Source organism: Pipistrellus kuhlii, unplaced genomic scaffold (genome assembly GCF_014108245.1).
Source record: "Pipistrellus kuhlii isolate mPipKuh1 unplaced genomic scaffold, mPipKuh1.p scaffold_m20_p_29, whole genome shotgun sequence".
Classification (NCBI taxonomy): domain Eukaryota; kingdom Metazoa; phylum Chordata; class Mammalia; order Chiroptera; family Vespertilionidae; genus Pipistrellus; species Pipistrellus kuhlii.
The window spans coordinates 4702250-4721445 of NW_023425528.1; the positions used below are offsets into that span (position 1 = coordinate 4702250).

General features: G+C 36.0%; 1 protein-coding gene across 2 annotated transcripts in view; it reads left to right on the forward strand.

Annotated features, from left to right (window-relative positions):
- Positions 1-18790, forward strand: part of DCX (doublecortin) — a 165404-nt gene extending 146614 nt beyond the window's left edge. For both annotated transcript variants that reach the window (XM_036454443.1, XM_036454445.2), the window contains exons 6-7: positions 5388-5482; positions 18628-18790. In XM_036454443.1, the coding sequence (XP_036310336.1) occupies positions 5388-5482; positions 18628-18684 (152 nt within the window). In that variant the 3' untranslated portion in view covers positions 18685-18790. The remainder of the gene's footprint in view (positions 1-5387; positions 5483-18627) is intronic.
- The last annotated feature ends 406 nt before the right edge of the window (positions 18791-19196 follow it).

Below are 19196 nucleotides of genomic sequence, written 5' to 3' on the forward strand. Positions count from 1 at the left end.
AAAGTAATATAATATTATATGTGAAATATAATTGAAAAATTAAAAAAATTATTAAAAATTGTTGAACTATTTTTAAAAAAATAAGAAAATAACTAACTAAATGTGGCTCTGAGAGAGAGAAAGGGAGGGATAGAGATAAAAACTGGTAAACAGAAATCAAGATGGATACTCATACTATAGACATTCAGTAAACATTAATTATTATCCTGGTTTTTATTGGTAAGATTGATAAAATGGCTTAGGATTGAAAAGTTCCTGATGTTGTAGAGGGGGACTTTTTTTAAACTAAGTACCTTTTTGTAGAGGAGAAAAAATTTTAATGGTACAATGAGAAGAAAGTAGTGAAAGAATTTGGACTACAAGTAAATAGAAGGTGATAACAGTGAAACAATGTTGTGGTTCTAATGAGAGAGAGACAATTAAAAGAGGGCAAAGACTTCCTAAATGCATTTCTAATTGCAGCTGAGAAATAGAAGCTCAGATACAAGAGTGAAGGGTTTTAGTAAAAAAATAATAAATGGAAACAAGGGATATCACACAGCCTTATTATTTTCAGCCACTCTTAAAATGAACTGTGACAGGCTTTCATTTGGATTTGCCCATTTGGAACGTGTGCAGTTTTGCAGCCCACATATGTGTTTTTTTCCCTGCTAGTTCTTTTACTTGACATTTATATGAACTAGCTTCAGAATCTATATCAAATGGCATTCTCCCAGGTTTTTCACATGAAACCCATGGAAGAAATGCATATGTGAATATATTATATTTTACCTACTTTGTAAATGTAGGCATTCCTTCAACTGATGCATGTCTACATTTTCTCATTTCTCTAATGTCCATGTTTGGGTTTCATTCCATCAGGAAATATGAGAAAGTATCTTCATTTTTCAACAATGTAGTGAGTGGCAGTTAAATGATTAAAAACTGATTTCCACAGTGTTAATAAAGGAATCTTTTCTATATAATTGATTTGGGATCCTTTTTATTTTTGCCCAAATTCCCTTTGTCTTATTTAGACACCATGTGTGTTTTTCATGGGTGTCTTGCTGTTAGCATTACAAATGAAAATTAATTTTGTAAAGTAAAATTTTTCTAGATCTAATTTACTTATATGATATTTTTTCCTTACATGATATTACCCTACTGTCCCCCCCTTTTTATTAATAGAGGCTTTTGTAAATTTTATAATGCAGTCTTGATATCTTTAAATTTCATTTTTGTGCACAAAAATATGACTGCTTTAGGTTCATTGCATGTTCAGGAATTTTACCATAAGATGAACTACCAATAGAAATTTTAGTCACACACACACAAAATGTTTGTTGAGTGTTGATGACAAAATGAAGTCCTTTGTAGCTAGCTTAAGATTGTTTAGCTTGGGTTGGTGGTGGCAGGGAGACATATATGAACATAGAAATGGAATATGTATTACCCCTATAATTTTGGGGTGAGAGTTTCAGAAGATACTGAAAAAAATAATTAGAAGTTGAAAAAGAACCTGTGTGTGTAGCTCTGTGGCCAATAGGTGGAAAATGACTCACATGTAGACGTACTGTGGTTAATAATTTTCTACATTTTGGTAAGATTAGTAAGCTCATTGTCAGCTAGATAAGAATGGAAGGGGTGGGAGAGACAATTTTCACTTTGTAGAATGGCTGACAAATGCTGGGAAACTAGAATCTGTTGTTGCCAAAGGATACAGCAATCATGTGAAACAAAATGTCAGAACTTACCTAGGGATGCCTACATCTGTTAGACTTCTTGGCTGATGTTCGGGTTTATTGAGGGGACTTTGATTATGTCTGCTCAGATCTCCAAGATTGCTCTCCCTCTTGAATATTAGGGGCCAGGTTCTGCTGGGCAGGCCCTCATACAGCATAGTAACTCCTTCCTTTCCCTGAAGAGTAACTGATTACTTTACTCCTCTGTGGCTCCACAGAGAACACATTGTCCCTTTGTGGCTCCTTGAGAATATTATTCTTATAAGGCAGTCAGAAAAAGTCAAGAATCATATGATCTCACTCATATATAGGATATAAAAATGAAACTCATGGACACAAATAACAATATGGTGATTACCTAAGGAAAGAAAGTAGAGGGTAGTAAAGGGTAAAGGGGGAAAACAATATGGTGACTGAATGATTTGACTTTGGGAGATGGGCACATAATGCAATACAGTATATACATCATGTATCATAGAAATGTACACTTGAAACCTATAAAACCCTATTAACCAAGGTCACCTCAATAAATTTAATTTTAAAAATGAAAAAATGTTCATTAGATAGTTATTGAGCATCTACTCTGTGCCAAGCATTATTCCAGTAACTGGGATGCAGCATTAAACAAAATAGAGAAAACCCTTTGCTCTCTTGGCACTTATATTATTTTGGGAATCAAATATCCTCAAAGACCTTTGTACTTGTTATTCTGGTGACCATGTTAGGCTTATCTTATAGAGGATGATGACTGAAGTGGCTCCTTTATTCACCAGAAAACCTAGTACACTGACTAAGCTTAGCTACCCCAGTCTCCCTATTGTTTGGCATGGGTCATGTTCTTCGGGTGGCTATGGTATGTGCACATAATACTGTAAGCTTGACTGGCCTATATGTCTCTATCTTCCACCATGTACTTTCTCTCCTTCTCCAGTGCTTTAATTTAAGCCATCATTGACTCTCACTTGGACTACTGCATTGTCTTCTAACCCATATCTGTTTCTACCCTTTCCTTATCCTACCCCACCTCACCCAAGTCTTACCACAGCAACTGGAGTAATAGTTTTAAAATTCTAATGTGATGGTATCACTCCCAGATTTCTTTTACAAATCAAAATAAAAAAAGAAACATCACAAAGAGCCCCCAGGCTTTGGCCTTTGTCCTCCTCCCAGTCTTATTTCTTAGAACTCACTGCTAGCACCCTGTGACTCAGCCATTTTGAGCTATTTGCTCTTCTGTAAACACTCTATATTCATTTACACCTGCATGACTTTGGCCCTATTGGTGCAATTCTAAAGACTAGAATACCATTTTTACCCTCTTTGTATAACTAGCTTCAATTCATTATTTTTATGACTTTATTGAGATACCATTCATAAAGCAATTTACTCATTTAAAATGTACAATTTAATGGTTTTTGTTCAGCCACAGAGTTGTGCAACAACCACTATTTAATGTCAGAACATCTTTATCCCCTTAAAATAAACTATGTACTTATTAGCAGACACTCTCTATTTCCCCCTAGCTCCTCCTTCCTGCACTCATCATAGACAGCCCCTGGCAACCATTAATCTACTTTCTGTCTGTATAAATTTGTTTATTACATCGTCATTTTCAAGACTTTTTCTGGTGTTGCCTCCTCTTGTTTGCTCCCCAGTTCCCTGATTTCAGTCTCTCCTCTGGGATCCAATAATACCCCTTACATGGCTTTGTCATAGCACTTAGCTTGCTGTATTCTTTTCTGTGTTCACATAGGAAATGACTCATCTCTGAAATCCCGATATATAGTCCTTGGTCTGGCTTAGAGAAGTACCCTGTAACCACTGGCTAACTTAATGAATTATTTCCAGGAATCTAGACAGGGAGAAATGTCTCTCAGAGATTGAATGAGAGATTAGTGAATACACAGGCAAAGCCAGATAGCGGATATCTAAGTGCCTACTTTTCAGCTCACATGCACTTAGGCAAATGCAGCAACCACCACACCAATGTCCATTTCCTCTCTATAGTTGGTATCCAGGTTGCAGAATCTAGGGAAGCATTACCATAAGTGGTGCAGAGGAAGTATATTCTCAGGAACTGTTTACAACAGTTTATGCTTTACCTGTGGGACTAATAGCAACACTCTCAGGCCATTGTCTGTCTTAACTTTTTGGATTTTTTTAATTCCTTCTTCTCTCTCTCTCTCTCTCTCTCTCTCTCTCTCTCTCTCTCTCTCTCTCTCTCTTTCTCTCTCTCTTTCTCCCTACCTTCCTCCTTCTTTTCCTCCCTCCCTTCCCCCACACCTGCCCTCCCTTCTTTCTCTCCTCCTCTATTTCTCTTACTCCACCCTCACACCATTGGAATATTTGACTTTATATTTGTAAAGTACATTTCAGAATATCTCTGATTAATAACACAAGTACTTACATTTTAAAAAGCATACATTAGCATGAGTTATCTGGATACTGTTTAATTGTTCTAGTCAATGCACATTTCTTTTTACTTGATTGTACAATATATTTGAAAAGCTAATTATAAAGGAACATAAAACAATTGCAAACATAATGGAATACAAACATTTTAAATACTAAATCATTTCAATTTTAGCATTTTATTGACTAGAGACAGATTGGGGTGCACTCTGACTTTGGCCACCATTGTCTGCCTTTCTCTATTTCTGTCTCTATTTTCAAGTTCCCCATTCTTCTTTTCTCCAAACCTCTACCCTATTTCCCCACTCCTCCATTTATTATCTCTTTCTCTCACTTTTTTTAAATTCTTTCCTCCACCCATTTTGCTGTATGAGCCTTTTTATGTTTTATTCTGTGTTTATACTTCAAAAAATATATATATTTCAGAGAGGAAAGGAGAGGAAGAAAGAGTTAGGAACATTAATGATGAGAGAGAATCATTGATCGGCTGCCTCATGCAGCTCCCCCTCCCCCCTGCAGTGGGGACCAAGCCACTACCTACCTGGGCATTTTCCCCTTGACTGGAATCAAACCCAGGACCCTGCAGTCCACAGGCTGATGCTCTATCCACTGATCCAAAAACAGCTAGGGCTCTACTTTACTTCTTAATTCTTCTTTCTGACTAGTCCCTTTTCTCTTTTGTTCCTTTTGTTCTTTTTGCTCAGGATGAGGTAGGGAAGAGTGTGTGGGGAGGGGAGAGGATAAGTTGAGCAGGAAAAGAGAGAGTGGAGAGAGATTGACAATGGGGCTTTCCTGAACCTGCCACATCATCTGCTACCAAAAGGGATGTGCCTTGGTTGAACCACCCATATTTCCTCTCCTTTAAAGCTAAGGCACAAAATTTCTTTGTGCCTCACTTTTTTTATCACTTACAAAATTGAAGCAAAATAATATGTTCCCAGACTACCTCACAAAAATGTTGTTAAGGTCAAACTTGGTAATGAATATGAAAAAAGTTTGAAAAGAACCAGACTCTGTAATTTGAAGCACTCAAGGGAAAGGGTGGGAGGATTGCTGCCTTGCACTGCTCAGAGATCTGATTAATGAGAGGACTGCACTTAATGTCTTTCTGAGGAATGTGTTTCTTTTCACCTTTGTCCTACTCATCAAATAACTTGTTTGTATGTGTGCCTTGTTTGAATGTCTTTAATATCTGCAGAGGGAAAAGATATGCTGTTGATTTTTATCCATTCCTTTTCTCTTGCCTTGGGCTAGCAAATGGAACATCCAGCAGCCAGCTCTCTACCCCCAAGTCTAAGCAGTCTCCCATCTCCACACCTACCAGTCCTGGCAGCCTCCGGAAGCACAAGGTATTATGTCTCTTATACCTTACTATACCCCTTTACATTTGGACTTTTTTGATTGGCTTGGTTACGGTTTTCTCTTCCATCAGCTTCAATGACACATCAAGGCTATAATTTCTTTTCATCTGGTCCATTAGTGTGAAGCCCTGAAAATCACAGCAGGGGTCTAGCTTCCATTCACTTTTATGTAATCCTCTGACCCTGGTTTATTTAATACTGATTACATTTACCCAAAAGGTAGAGGTACAGAGGTCCCAACTCTGCATTCTGAGCTAATGGTGTCACCAAATAACTGAGTCGGGGGATGGATTGAGCACTTGTCTGTCCAATTCAGAGGCATAGTGAAGAGGACCTTAAAGGCAACTTATGTCTCATAGGCACCAGTCAATAGGAGTGACATAAGTGTAGCACTCAAAGAAAGTTAGCACTGAGTTCCTTTAGATTTGCTGGACCTCAAAATATGAACAGATCCTAGTTTCACTATGTATTTGCAGACAGATTATGATGCAGCATTGGAAGAGAGGGCATATATGTATACTCCATTGGTCCTAGGCATCATGTGCACTTCTAAGTCATCTCAGATAAATATACCATTAAAATAATAGAAGTGTATAGATTATCTAGCTCCACTTCTAAAATAGATTAATATCCAGAAATCTCCTCTGTATAGAAAATATTGAGTGGTTACTGCCTCATCTCTGAGGTGATATAAATGTGGTTTTTGCTCTAATTGGAACATTGTAGAGCTCTATTCTCTGATTCTCTTGTATTTTGCCTGTTCACAGATTTGGTGTGAGATGGGAAAAGGCAAAATTCACCAATGTGGCTAACTGCATCACAGAACCATAGATGGTCAAAGTTGGAGATCTAAGATGGAATTAAACTAGTTTCATTTGATTCTTTCTGTGATCTTGTGAGGTTAATATTTTACAGAGTAGGAAATTGAAACCTTAAGCTACTTAGTGTAGTAACATTACTAGGTAGTAGCAGACAGAGGACTGGTATCCAGATTATTGCCAGTAGTATGGCTGGATTCAGTTTGTACAAGGTCACGAGACCTGACTGTACATTGCTTCCCAACTGTGTGTTCAGTGATATTGTGTTGGTAACTAGAACACAGCTGTTGTAGGAAGATTTATACCATGGGAATCAGCAAAGACTACAAATCAAGGTTGTTTTGTTCCTACATAAAGTCAGTGGTTAAATATTTAACAGTATACCACTACCTGACATCCATTTTCATTTCCTTTTCTCTGCATTTGGGTTTTAATTTCCTGGTTAATCTGACCATTACCTGCTCCATCATACCTAATGTCTGTTGCATTCCTTGAGTGACCCTTTTAACCTATGATATTGACCCTGACCAGAACCTTCTGATTGTCCTGCTGAGCTATTTGGTTTCCCCTAAGGAGGAGATGCTGAACTGTTTATGTAGCCAACATTACTCAGAAATTGTGAGATGAATGAAAATTACTTTTGCAGAGAGCTTTCAGTTATTCTTTTGAGCAGCAGTTTGTTAATGTGGATATTCCAAGATGGGGAGTAGCCTAATTCTACTTTTCCACTCTCTACACAGAACATCCTATATGCTACATTACTTATTACTTTATATTTGCCGTATGCATTTCTGCCCTTATATTTTCCCTGAGAAGTGTGACCTACCCCAGCACCTTATATTAGTACCTACCCCAAATAGCTGGGAGAAACATGGGAATATATTTGGTCTGCGCTCGTGAGTCATTCAGCTTTTAATTTGACATGCTAAGTTCATTCAGGCTGAAATTCTATTATTCATAAGCCCAGTGAGGTGAGTTAAACCATTTCTCCTTGTTGGGTTTGCAGGCTTGCTTGCTTACTTATTTATTTATTTAGTAGTCAATTCTAAATCTAATTTAACCACTGAAGAATTAGAACAAGCTATAGGTGGCAACATTGCCAGGCCTTAACTGTTTAACTGTGAAATATTCAGTGTGTCATTTTAATTTTAAAATAACTCTTTTAATGACAGTTAAGCAAACCAACCAAGTTAGTACTGAATTATATAATTTTTACAGCAAATTCTTAAAATTATATTTTGGTTTAATTCTAAGTCATTTTTAAGTTTTTCACTTTGATATAATTTCATACTTACAGAAGTTGTAAAATAACAAAGAACTTCTGTATAGTCTTTACACAGATTGACTAGTTATTTATATTTTGCCCCATTGACTTTACTTTTTTGTTTTCTCTCTCTCTTCTCTCTCTCTCTCTCTCTCTCTCTCTCTCTCTCTCTCTCTCTCTCTCTCTCTCTCTCCCACACACACACACACACACACACATACTTTACTATTTATTTTAGCTATCAAAATCAGGAAATTTTCTCTGCCATGATACTAGCATCTACAGTCCATATTCGAATTTTATCATGTGCCCTAGTAACATTCTTTTTATGGCCAGGATCCAATTCAGGATGACACAGTGCCTTCATTGTCCATGTTTCTTTAGTATTCTTTAATATACATATACATATACATACACATATACATATATATATATATATATATATATATATATATATATATATATATAAAATTGATTTTTTTACAGAGAGGAAGAGAGAGGGATAGGGAGTTAGAAACATCGATGAGAGAGAAACATCCACAACCAAGGCACATGCCCTTGACCGGAATCAAACCTGGGACCTTTCAGTCTGCAGGTAGAGGCTCTATCCACTGAGCCAAACCGGTTTTGGCAGTATTCTTTAATATAGTACCATTCTTGAGTCTTTTTTGAATATTTTAGGACACTGTATTATACAAATGAAGAGTACAGACCCGTTATGTAGTGTAAAGTTTTTTTAATTTTAGGTTTGTCTGTTAATTTCTTGTTATTAAATTCAGATTATGCACTTGGAGCAGAAGCGTCATAGAAGTGATTCTGTGCCTCTCTTGGTGCATCCTATCAGGAAGCAATGATGGAAAGTTAACTGGTTTTCCTAAATAAGTTAAAAAGTATCTTGTGACCTTGGCTCAGCCCCCCTGAGGCTCTAGTCTCAACTTATTGCTCCTCCTTTAACACAGCCACCTGAACCTTAACACCATTAAGGTCTTTGGACAGTGGACCTAAGCTGGTCTCATCTGAATGTCCATCCAAGTAGACCTGAAAGGTGTGAATCATGGTGGAAACAGGAAGCAGGTGGCTAAGGCCATGACTTTCCTCCTGTGCAATTGGAAAGAAACTTGAAGTCCTAGCATCCCTTTGGTAACTTTTGATGACCCTGGCAGGGCCCAAAGCTGTAATCAGCCTCTTGGCTTCCCCTCTTAAGCAGCTTATGGAGAATCCTCTTTAATGCAGCTGTGATGGGGTTAGCCAAAGTCCGCATACTCAAGTACTACAATATGGACACAAAATAAATCCTTGTATAGTTAATGAGAACAACATTTTGCATTTCTATTCTGCTTAATCTTTTTGCATAGCCATCTTCTCACTTACCTTTGTGATAACCCTTTGAAAAAGATAGGGCAGGTAGCATTTCTATTTTATAGGTGAGAAGAAGGAAGGGCCGGGGTTAAAGACAGCTCTAGTATGATTCAACAATTGGGAGAAGGTAACATATTAAAGATGTACAAAAAGCTTAGAAACATATATTTTTCATTTATTTTTATATTTTTTACAGATTAGTGTTGTACTTATGGCTTTAAATTTGGAGGCATTTTGTTTGCAAAGTTGTCTGGAGATTGGAGGAAAATGTATTTGACATACTATCTGAAAATGTAACTAATATTACTTAAATATACATTGATTCTGTTTTTCCAGACTTTTTTTTTTGTCATCCTGTAAGTGCTTGGAGGATAGTTAGATGAACAAAGCAGGATCCTGACCCTTAAATCAGAGACATGACTCTAAGTGGATTTTGGTAGTATAATCAAGAGGGAACAAAAGGACTACAGGAGCACAAAAGAAGATGGGAGACAAGGAAAGCTTTACAGACTAGGTGACATTTAAGTTGGCCCTTGAAGCCTGGGTAGGCTTTTGATCACTGGTGTAGAGAACAGGGAGTTTCAGCTTTAAAAAAATTTACTCACATGTGGAATTTAATAAACAAACTGTACTACCAAGCAAAATAGAGACAAACTCATAGATGGAGAGCAGGCAGACAGCACTGGTGGGGCAGCCAAGGGGGAGAAGGGGGGGGTAGATTAGGAAAAAAGAAAAAAAGGGAGAGAACTCATGGACAACAGTGTGGTGATTGAGGGGGTGGAAGAGGGCAGAGAGTGGATAAGCGGTGATGGAAAAAATAAAAAATAAATAAAATTTTAAAAATCAGCAAAAACAAAGCCAAACCATAAGAAAAATGCAGAACACATTTGGGGAAAAGCAAACTCAAACTAGAAGCCAGGTTTCTTAAAACTCCTCTCTGACTTTCCTTGGACTATAAGCTTATTGGACCAGAGACTAAGATTTTGTTTCCTCTAATGCAAAAATATCGCCAGCACAGCTGTACTTGTTACAAACATTTTGTTCTGTAGGGCTCCAAGGGACTAAGCAAATGAATTTCAGGTGCAAATTATGTGTATTGTTAAGCAATATGTGTATTTCTGTATTTATACATATCAATCAACAAAAACAGAATGTTGAGATAATTCTTTTTTCTAAACATTGTTTTACCCATACAAGGTAATATATTTTGAATATTAAATAAATTGATGGAGGACAGACGTTCACACTTAAGCCTAGTCATATGGATTCTTTCCATGGCCTGTATCTAACTGTACCCATTCCAAGACAGAGCAGCTGTTAGTGGAGTCTCCTCAAGTTTCTACCCTGAGGCCTGTTCCCCTGTCCTCTGAGATAAGAGTCTGGAACAATCTTCTCATAATTATTTCCACTAGCCAAACAACTACATTGAAAGATCTGTTACATGAACAATTAAGAGCAGGGGTGAATGCTGAAGCCCAGTGGTTCAGAGTGGTGGGACTCTATGATGGTGGTCTCCCTAATGAAAAGACCCCTTTGTACTGTTTAAAAAATGTCCAGGGAGTTCAATAACTTGGCAGTGTTTAATTTTCTTTGCTTTGGTATAAAGAAAAAAAAATGCAATGATCTGAATTACATTTTATAGATTTTTATAACTAGAAGAAAACCTAAAGATCTTATAGTCCACATATTCCTTGATTTTTAGATATAAGAACAAAAGCTCTGAAGGGGGAGGGGGGTGCATTAAAAGGCAAAGCTAGGCCTAGATATTAGGTCTCCTGATTCTTAATCCTGAGCTCCTTCTACTACAGTGGACTTGCTTCTGTGTAAATTTAATTTGTGGAATTCATCAATAGTCACAATGTTGTCATAAGCTACTACAAAACTGTCTCATATTTGTACACATAATTACATGCTGAATATCACATATACATTATACATTGCTTATTGCTGTATAGGGTTTTATATGTAAGAATCACATAAATAGTATTTAGCTGTCAATGTGAAATTTTTCAAAGGTACTAATTTTAAGTAAGAGTTTATTGAGATATAATTCACATACTATAAGGTAGACCTTTTAAAATTGTACAGTTTAATGTTTTCTAATAAATCCCACAGTTGTACAGGAATATGTTCATCACCCCCAAAAGAAGCAATATGCCCATAAGTAATCACAGGTCTTTTCTCCTCTACCCATGCTCTGGATGCCACTAATCTACTACACTTTGTTTTCTATGAGCTAGCATATACTGAACATCTCATAATTTTTTTTTCTCTTTGGTATTGCTTTAGCTGGATTCCATAACTTTTGCTATATTATTTATTTCATTTTTATTAATTGAATATTTTGTAGTTTCCCCTTTGACTCATTAGCTATTTAGCAATGTGTTGTTTAATTTTCACATATTTGTGAATTTCCCAAATATCTTTGTTTTGCCTTCTAATTTAGTTCTACTGTAGTCAAAGAACACATTTTACATGATTTTAGTACTTTTAGATTTATTGGACTTGTTTTATGACTTAACATATAATTTATACTGTAGAATGTTCCAGGAGCACTTGAGGAGAATGTGTATTCTACAGTTGTTTGATGGAATATTCTAGAGATGTATAATTGTTTGTAGTGTTGTTCAAGTCTCTTTTCTTGTTGGTCTTCTGTCTAGTGATTCTATTCATTATTGAAGGTCTGGGGTATTGAAGTCTTCAACTGTTAAAATTGAATTCTTTATTTCTCCCTTCAATTGAGTCATCTTTTCTTCATGTATTTGGGTGTTCTGCTGTTAAAGTGTATATATACAAGGGTATCTCAAAAATGTATACATACTTTAATAGCATGGAGCTCAATTGATGTTTCTTTTCAGATTTAACCCATTAGAATTAATAATGGTATTAAAAGTGTGTATACATTTTTTGGACACGCTGTATTTACAATTATGTTTTGGGATGTAGTGATCCTTTTAATATTATAAAATGTCCTTATTTGCCTCTAATAATAATTTTTGTCTTAAAGTCTATTTTTTTCCTGATATTAATATAGCCACTTCAACTCCCTTTTGTTTCCTAACTGCATGGTACGTCTTTTTCCATCTTTAACTTTCAACCTATTTGTGTCTCAGAATCTAAGTTCTGTCTTTCAAACAGCATAGAACTGGATCATGTGTTTTTTTAAATATATTTTTATTGATTTCAGAGAGGAGGAGAGAGAATCATTTACCGGTTGCCCCCTGCACGCTTTACACTTGGGATCAAGTCTGTAACCTGGGCATGTGCCCTGACCTGGAATCAAACTCAGGACTCTTCAGTCCACAGGCCTAAGCTCTATCTACTGAGCCAAACTGGGTAGGATGGATCATGTCCCCCCCCCCCCAACCCTTTCTGCTGATCTCTGCCTTTTCATTTGAGTGTTTAATCTATATTTAGTGCAGCTACTAAAAAGGTGGGAATTGCACATTCCTTTTTGATATTTTGTATTTGTCTTATATCTTTTTTGTTCCTTTATCCCTTTATTTCTGCCCTTTTGTGTTAAATAAATATATTTACAGTGTACCATTTTAGTTCCCCTTTTTGTATTTTTATTTTGTGTTATTGTCTTACTGTTTGCCCAGGAGATTACAATCAATACCTTAATATAATACAATCTACTTTGAATTAATATCAACTTAATTTCAATTGTATATAATTGTTTTGTTTTCGTATAGCACTGCTCTTTTTGCCTTCTCTTTGTGCTCTTACTGACATAGAGATTACATCATTATATATAACCAGAGGCCCAGTGCATGAAATTTGTGCGAGGGTAGCCCTTCTCAGCGCAGGCTGCTGTGGCCCTCACAGCCCCAGTTGCCTAAACCTTTGCAGCCCTTTGGCCCTGCCTCCTGGCCATTCAAGAAGGTCATATTGCCATCAGGTCTAATTAGCATATTAACTCTTTATTATTAGCTTTATATAAGATAACTCCACCAGCACATTATTATAATTGCTATTTTATGCAGTTGTCTTTTCAATTGGATAACAGAAGAAAAGAGTACAAAAATAAATTTTTACTATCTGTTATATTTAGCTTTTCTAAAATATTTTTTGTTATTGTATGTAACTATACTATGTTTAAATGCCTATTAGCTTTTTTTTGAAATTTCTTTTTTTATTAAGGTATTATATGTGTTCATATCTTACCATTGCCCCCCCCCCGACTCCAGTACATGCCCTCACCCCCCAATATTTTGCATCCATTGGTTATTCTTATATGCATGCATATAAGTCTTTTGGTTGATCTCTTATCTCCTCCACCTCTCCCTAACCTGCCCGCTGTAATTTGACAGTCTACTCTATTTGATGCTTTACTGCCTCTGTATCTATCGTTTTGTTCATCAGTTTATGATTTTTTTTATTATCCTCATATGAGTGAGATCATGTGATATTTTTCTTTCATTGACTGGCTTATTTCATTTAGCATAATGTTCTCCAACTCCTATTAGCTTTTTAAAATTTTCTTTATTGATTAAGGTATTACATATGTGGCCTTATCTCCTCATTGCCCCACCACTCCCTCACTCATGCCCTCACCCTCCCCCCCCCCCCGCCCCCGGTGTCTATATTCATTGGTTGGGCCTACATGCATGCATACAAGTCCTTTGGTTGATCTCTCCCCCTTACCCCCACCCTACCCTGTCTTCCCTCAGAGGTTTGACAGTCTGATTGATGTTTCTCTGTCTTTGGATCTGTTTTTGTTCATCAGTTTATGTTGTTCATTATATTCCATAAATGAGTGAGATCATGTGATATTTATCTTTCTCCAACTGGCTTATTTCACTTAATATAATGCTCTCCAGTTCCATCCATGCTGTTGCAAATGGTAAAAAATTCCTTCTTTTTTTACCACAACATAGAATTCCAATGTGTAAATGTACCACCATGTTTTAATCCATTCATTTGCTGATGAGCACTTAGGCTGCTCCCAAATCTTAGATATGGTGAATTGTGCTATGAACATAGGGGTTCATCTATACTTTCTGACTGGTGTTTCTAGTTTCTTGGGATATATTCCTAGAAGTGGGATTACTGGGTCAAATGGGAGTTCCATTTTTACTTTTTTGAGGAAACTCCATACTGTTCTCAACAGTGGCTGCACCAGTCTGCATTCCCACCAGCAGTGCATGAGGGTTCCTTTTTCTCAGCATCCTCACCAGCACTTGTCATTTGTTGATTTGTTGATGTTGGCCATTCTGACAGGTGTGAGATGATACCGCATTGTAATTTTGATTTGCATCTCTCAGATAATTAGTGACTTTGAGCATGTTTTCATATGTCTTTTGGCCTTCCTTCTGTCTTCTTTCAAAAAGTATCTATTTAGGTCCCTTGCCCATTTTTTTTTATTGTTTTTTTTTAATCTTCCTTTTTGTTAAGTTGTATGAGTTCCCTGTAGTTGTTGGAGATTAAACCCTTATCAGTGATAACATTGGCAAATGTGTTCTCCCATGCAGTGGACTCTCTTGTTTATTTGTTGATGGTTTCTTTTGCTGTGCAAAAAGGTTTTATTTTGATGTAGTCCCATTTGTTTATTTTCTCTTTAGTTTCCATTGCCATATTAGTGAAGAAATTGCTTAAGCATATGTCTGAGATTTTGCTAACTGTGGATTCCTTTAGTATTTTTAATGGTTTCCCATCTTATGTTTTCTTTTTAAAAAAAACATATTTTATTGATTTTTTACAGAGAGGAAGAGAAAGAGATAGAGAGTTAGAAACATCGATGGGAGAGAATAATCAATCAGCTGCCTCTTGCACATCCTTTACTGGGGACATGCCCACAACCCAGTACGTGCCCTTGACCGGAATTGAACCTGGGACCTTTCAGTCCCCAGGCCGATGCTCTATCCACTGAGCCAAACCGGTTTCGGCTGTTTTCTTTATTTCTTATGTGGATTTATAGTACTGTCTTGTTATTTCATTTCTCCCTGAAGGATTCTCTATAGTATTTCTTGTAGGACATGTTTGCTAGTAACAAATAATCTGTCTTTATTTATCTGGGAACTGTCTTGATTTATCCTTTATTGTTGAAGGATAATTTTGCTGGATTTTCTTGAATGCCTTGCTCCAATAAGTCTCCCAGCCTTTGCTGAAGGCTCTGTGGGTGTGTACTGGGGCATAATTTCAATACTCTATCAGACAGTTTAACACTTTGTCTTAATCTTCAATTCCTGCTTGCACAGGGCCTCAATGGCAAACAGAGGTGAGAGGTTAAAGGCCTTTCAAGTCTTTTCTGAGAATACACAGTCCTGAATGTGTACTGGATTTAGAGATTACTGGGAATATGTTGGTGCCTTTCAAAGTCCCCTATGGACATTAATTCTTCAGTTTTTCCTTGAAGGTTTTAAGCAGCTTCATTTACCCCAAATATTTCCCCCACCTAAGGAAGCTATGATTTTAAGCAATTACAGCTGATTAATACTCCAAGAAATGGCTATCCACAGGAAGTGTGCTCTGAATTAGGTCAAATAAATAATAAAGAGCACCAATAAGTGCAGTTTTCAGACAGGTTAAAAAGTGACAATTCTCAAGGACTAGGGTATTTTGGGGGCACTCCAAACTCATTCTGCATTGTTCAGTGGTTGCTAGGGTGAAGTTTTTTAAATACTGTAGTGGTGAGGCTATTTGTTTTCAAAGCTACCCTGTATCTGGAGAAAGAGAGAATGAAAGAAGGTGAGTTAAAGCACCATAAGTCTTGGTATTCTCACTGAGATTTATCATTTTTTCTTTAATGAACACTTATTGGATTGTTGCAAGCCTTTGCTTAATTTTTAGAGTTTTGAAATAGTTAATATTGACAATTATTTTAGTGTTACTACATTTATGTAAAAGCAAGTTTTCAGATTCTTTCTTCACCATTCTGGAAGTCTAGAGCTCAAAGATACATTTGATTATGTTCAGTATTTACTATATTCAAGTACTGAAGAACTAAATCTCTTCAGAGATGCAACTCCATTCTATGCCACTTCAATTCTATTTTGTAAGTTATATTGTACTGTATTATTTCTTCAGCCTTGTACTCCCTACCTATTTATCAATTTTCTAAGAAATCTTGTTTGGTAGTTTGTTTGGTAGTTTAAAACAAAACAAGGTTTTCAAATCCTACCTATGGCCTGGTTGTTTTTGGATGAATCCCAGAAGTAAAAAATATTTCTTACATCTTTAAAGGGTTATAAATGAAACAAAATCCAATCAAACAAGACTGTGTGGCAGAGAGTACATATGGCCAGCAAAGAGAGCCTAAATATTTACTATCTAGCTATGTACAGAAAATGTTTGCAAACCTGTGAGTTACAGTGAAGGGATGGTGGGGTGGTGAAAGTTGAATCTATTCACAGCAGTTGCCTTTGTTGTGTTTTTAAATTATTTAATATCCCCTTGAGAGTTCCAAATAATAGCCACAGAATTGGAAGATACATTACAGATTGTCCATTCCAAAGTCTGCATTTTCTTGTTTAAGAAACCAATATTAAAAAAAAAACTTGTTCAATGCTATAGTACTAATTATCCAGAATTAAAACCTAATGTTTCTGAATATATCTTTCTTCCCTTTCCATTCTATGATGCCTAAAACTTTTACTGCCCCTCTTTCCTACAAAAAAAATGCATTTTAATGTTAGATAAATAAGTCATTCTCCTTCCCATTCTTGTCCCTCTTTCTCATCATCACTTTTTTTTTTCTACCTCAAAGAGAAACTGCATTTTCCAATTTTCTTGGACTTTCTCTGCTGAATTTCTATGTCTTTGTTTTAGCAAAGTAGGTCCATTAAATATCCATAGAATTGTCCCTAAACTTTTCTATTTCCCATTAGTATCTTGCTGATAACATGAATGAAACCAGTGGTTTTCAAATTGTGTTTCATTTGGAGGTGGGTGAGATCCTGCCTCCCCAATGTCTGGTTATTTTATTTTATTTTTTGATTGGGCATCCAAGAAAATTTCAAATGAATAGAGGATTGAAAGAGAGAAGAAGAGACATTGAGAGAAATGTGAAAACCACTGCTTTAGACCAATGGGTGAAGTAAATACAAGAGTAATCACAAGGATCTCCAAATTGAATTCTGGGGACAATTGAAAAAACAAACAAACAAACAAAAAAAAAAAACAACAACACGCAATGTCATTTAATTTCCCCATCTCCTAAAGACAATAAATAAGGCTTGGAACAGTATTGGATTCATGAATTCTAATGGTTATAAATGGAAGTATCTGGAAATGGAAGTAGATAGGGTACATTTTCTGGGCTAAGCATTTGTTCAGGCAGTTTTCTCAGAGCCTGAAATAAACCTACATATACTAGTATATTCACAACTGATTTTTGACAAAGGTGCAAATGGCAGTGAATGGAGTAAAAGTAACCTTTTTAAAAATTGGTGCTGGAGCAATTGTATATCTATTGGCTAAAAAATACCCCTAATCTAAAATTCACATTTCATGTTAAAATTTAATTAAAACATGGATTTTATATGTAAATGTAAAACATTCAGAAAGAAAACAGAAGAAAATCTTCTGATCTTCTGCTTGGCAAATAATTATAAGCTTGGCAACAAAAAGCACATCCTACAAGAAAAATTGATACATTGGACCTTATCAAAACTATTAAAAACTTTGCTATGTCAAAAACTGTGCCAATGGTATGAAAACACAAACTACAAACTGGGAGGAAAATATTAGCAAGACACATATTTAGCCTAAGACATATATAGAATATAAAAATGACTGTTAAAACTCAATGATAAGAAAAAAACCAATTAGAATATGATCAATAGGCATGAAGAAACATTTCACTGAGGAGGAATTACACATGTGAAATATGCACAGGAAAATGTATTTAATAGCATTCACAATCAGGGTAATTTAAACCACAATGAAATATCAATACAAACCCACAAAAATTGTTAAAATAAAAATTAATGAAAACACAAAATGCTGGTGAGGATGTGGATAAACTGAATCACATACTTTTCTGGTAAGAATGTAAATGATATAGCCATTCTGGAAAACAATATCGCAGCCTTTACAAAACTAAATATGCAATTGTCATACTGTTCAGCAATTGTATCCTTGACTTTATCCAGAGAAATGAAAATGTATATTTATATAAAAATCTAGTGTGTGGAAGTTTATAGCAGTTTAATTTGTAATAGCTCAAAGCTGGAATAATCCCTCATATCCTTCAATGGGTGAATGGTTACATACTGTATGGTCTACTTATATAACATTCATGAAATGTCAAAATTTTAGATGGGAAACAGATTATTGGCTACTGGGGCTTTGGGATGTGAGAGGAATGGATGTTGACATAAAGTTGTAGCACAAGAGAGCCTGAAATACAGTTCTGTATCTTGATTGTGGTGGAGGTCACACAACTATACACATGTGGTAAAATAGCATGGGAACACACACACATAGACACACACACACACACACACACACACACACACACACACACACATAAATGGAAACCTACAAGATGTTACCATTGAGGAAACTGAGTGAAGAATACATTGGTACAAAGATACCTCCCTATACTTAAATGTCCTATAAATCTATAATTATTTCAAAATAACATTAGGGAAAATATTAAAAAACAAAGCAATCATATAATATTGTCCATTTTGGAGCCCAAGTTGTTAAGAAAAAGAAAATTAACTTCTCCTCTTATTTTCTTATAGGACCTGTACCTGCCTCTGTCTTTGGATGACTCAGATTCACTTGGTGATTCTATGTGAAGGAGGAAAGCGTGTTCAGAGTCCAGAGTACAAATCCAAGATTACTGTTAACAATAGGGTACTTCTGCTCAAGTGTCCAACAGGGCTATTGGTGCTTTCAAGTTTTTATCTTTGTTGTTGTAGTTATTTTTAAAAACACACCATACTATGTTGGGTTTAATTTTTTTGTGATTTCTCCTCTAGGCCACTGATCTATAGTTACCAATTATAAGAGCTAGATTGATAACCATCATTTGGGGTAACTTTCCAGGGATTCAAAATGTGCTAGTCCATGATCTTTATATTGAATACTTAGGCATCTGCATTATTGTATCCTGGTAACTTTGCTTATACATGACAGTTTTTCTTTCATAGAGGGATGTTTACATGCATAGCACTTAAAATGTGTGTGTGTGTGTGTGAAAAAAAATAATTGGCAAATCCAAGAGTGACAAACACAAAATCACTAATACCCCCTTGTCTCTTAATCTCAAGAATGCTATAAAATCCTGGGAGGATGACAAGGCAGCTCC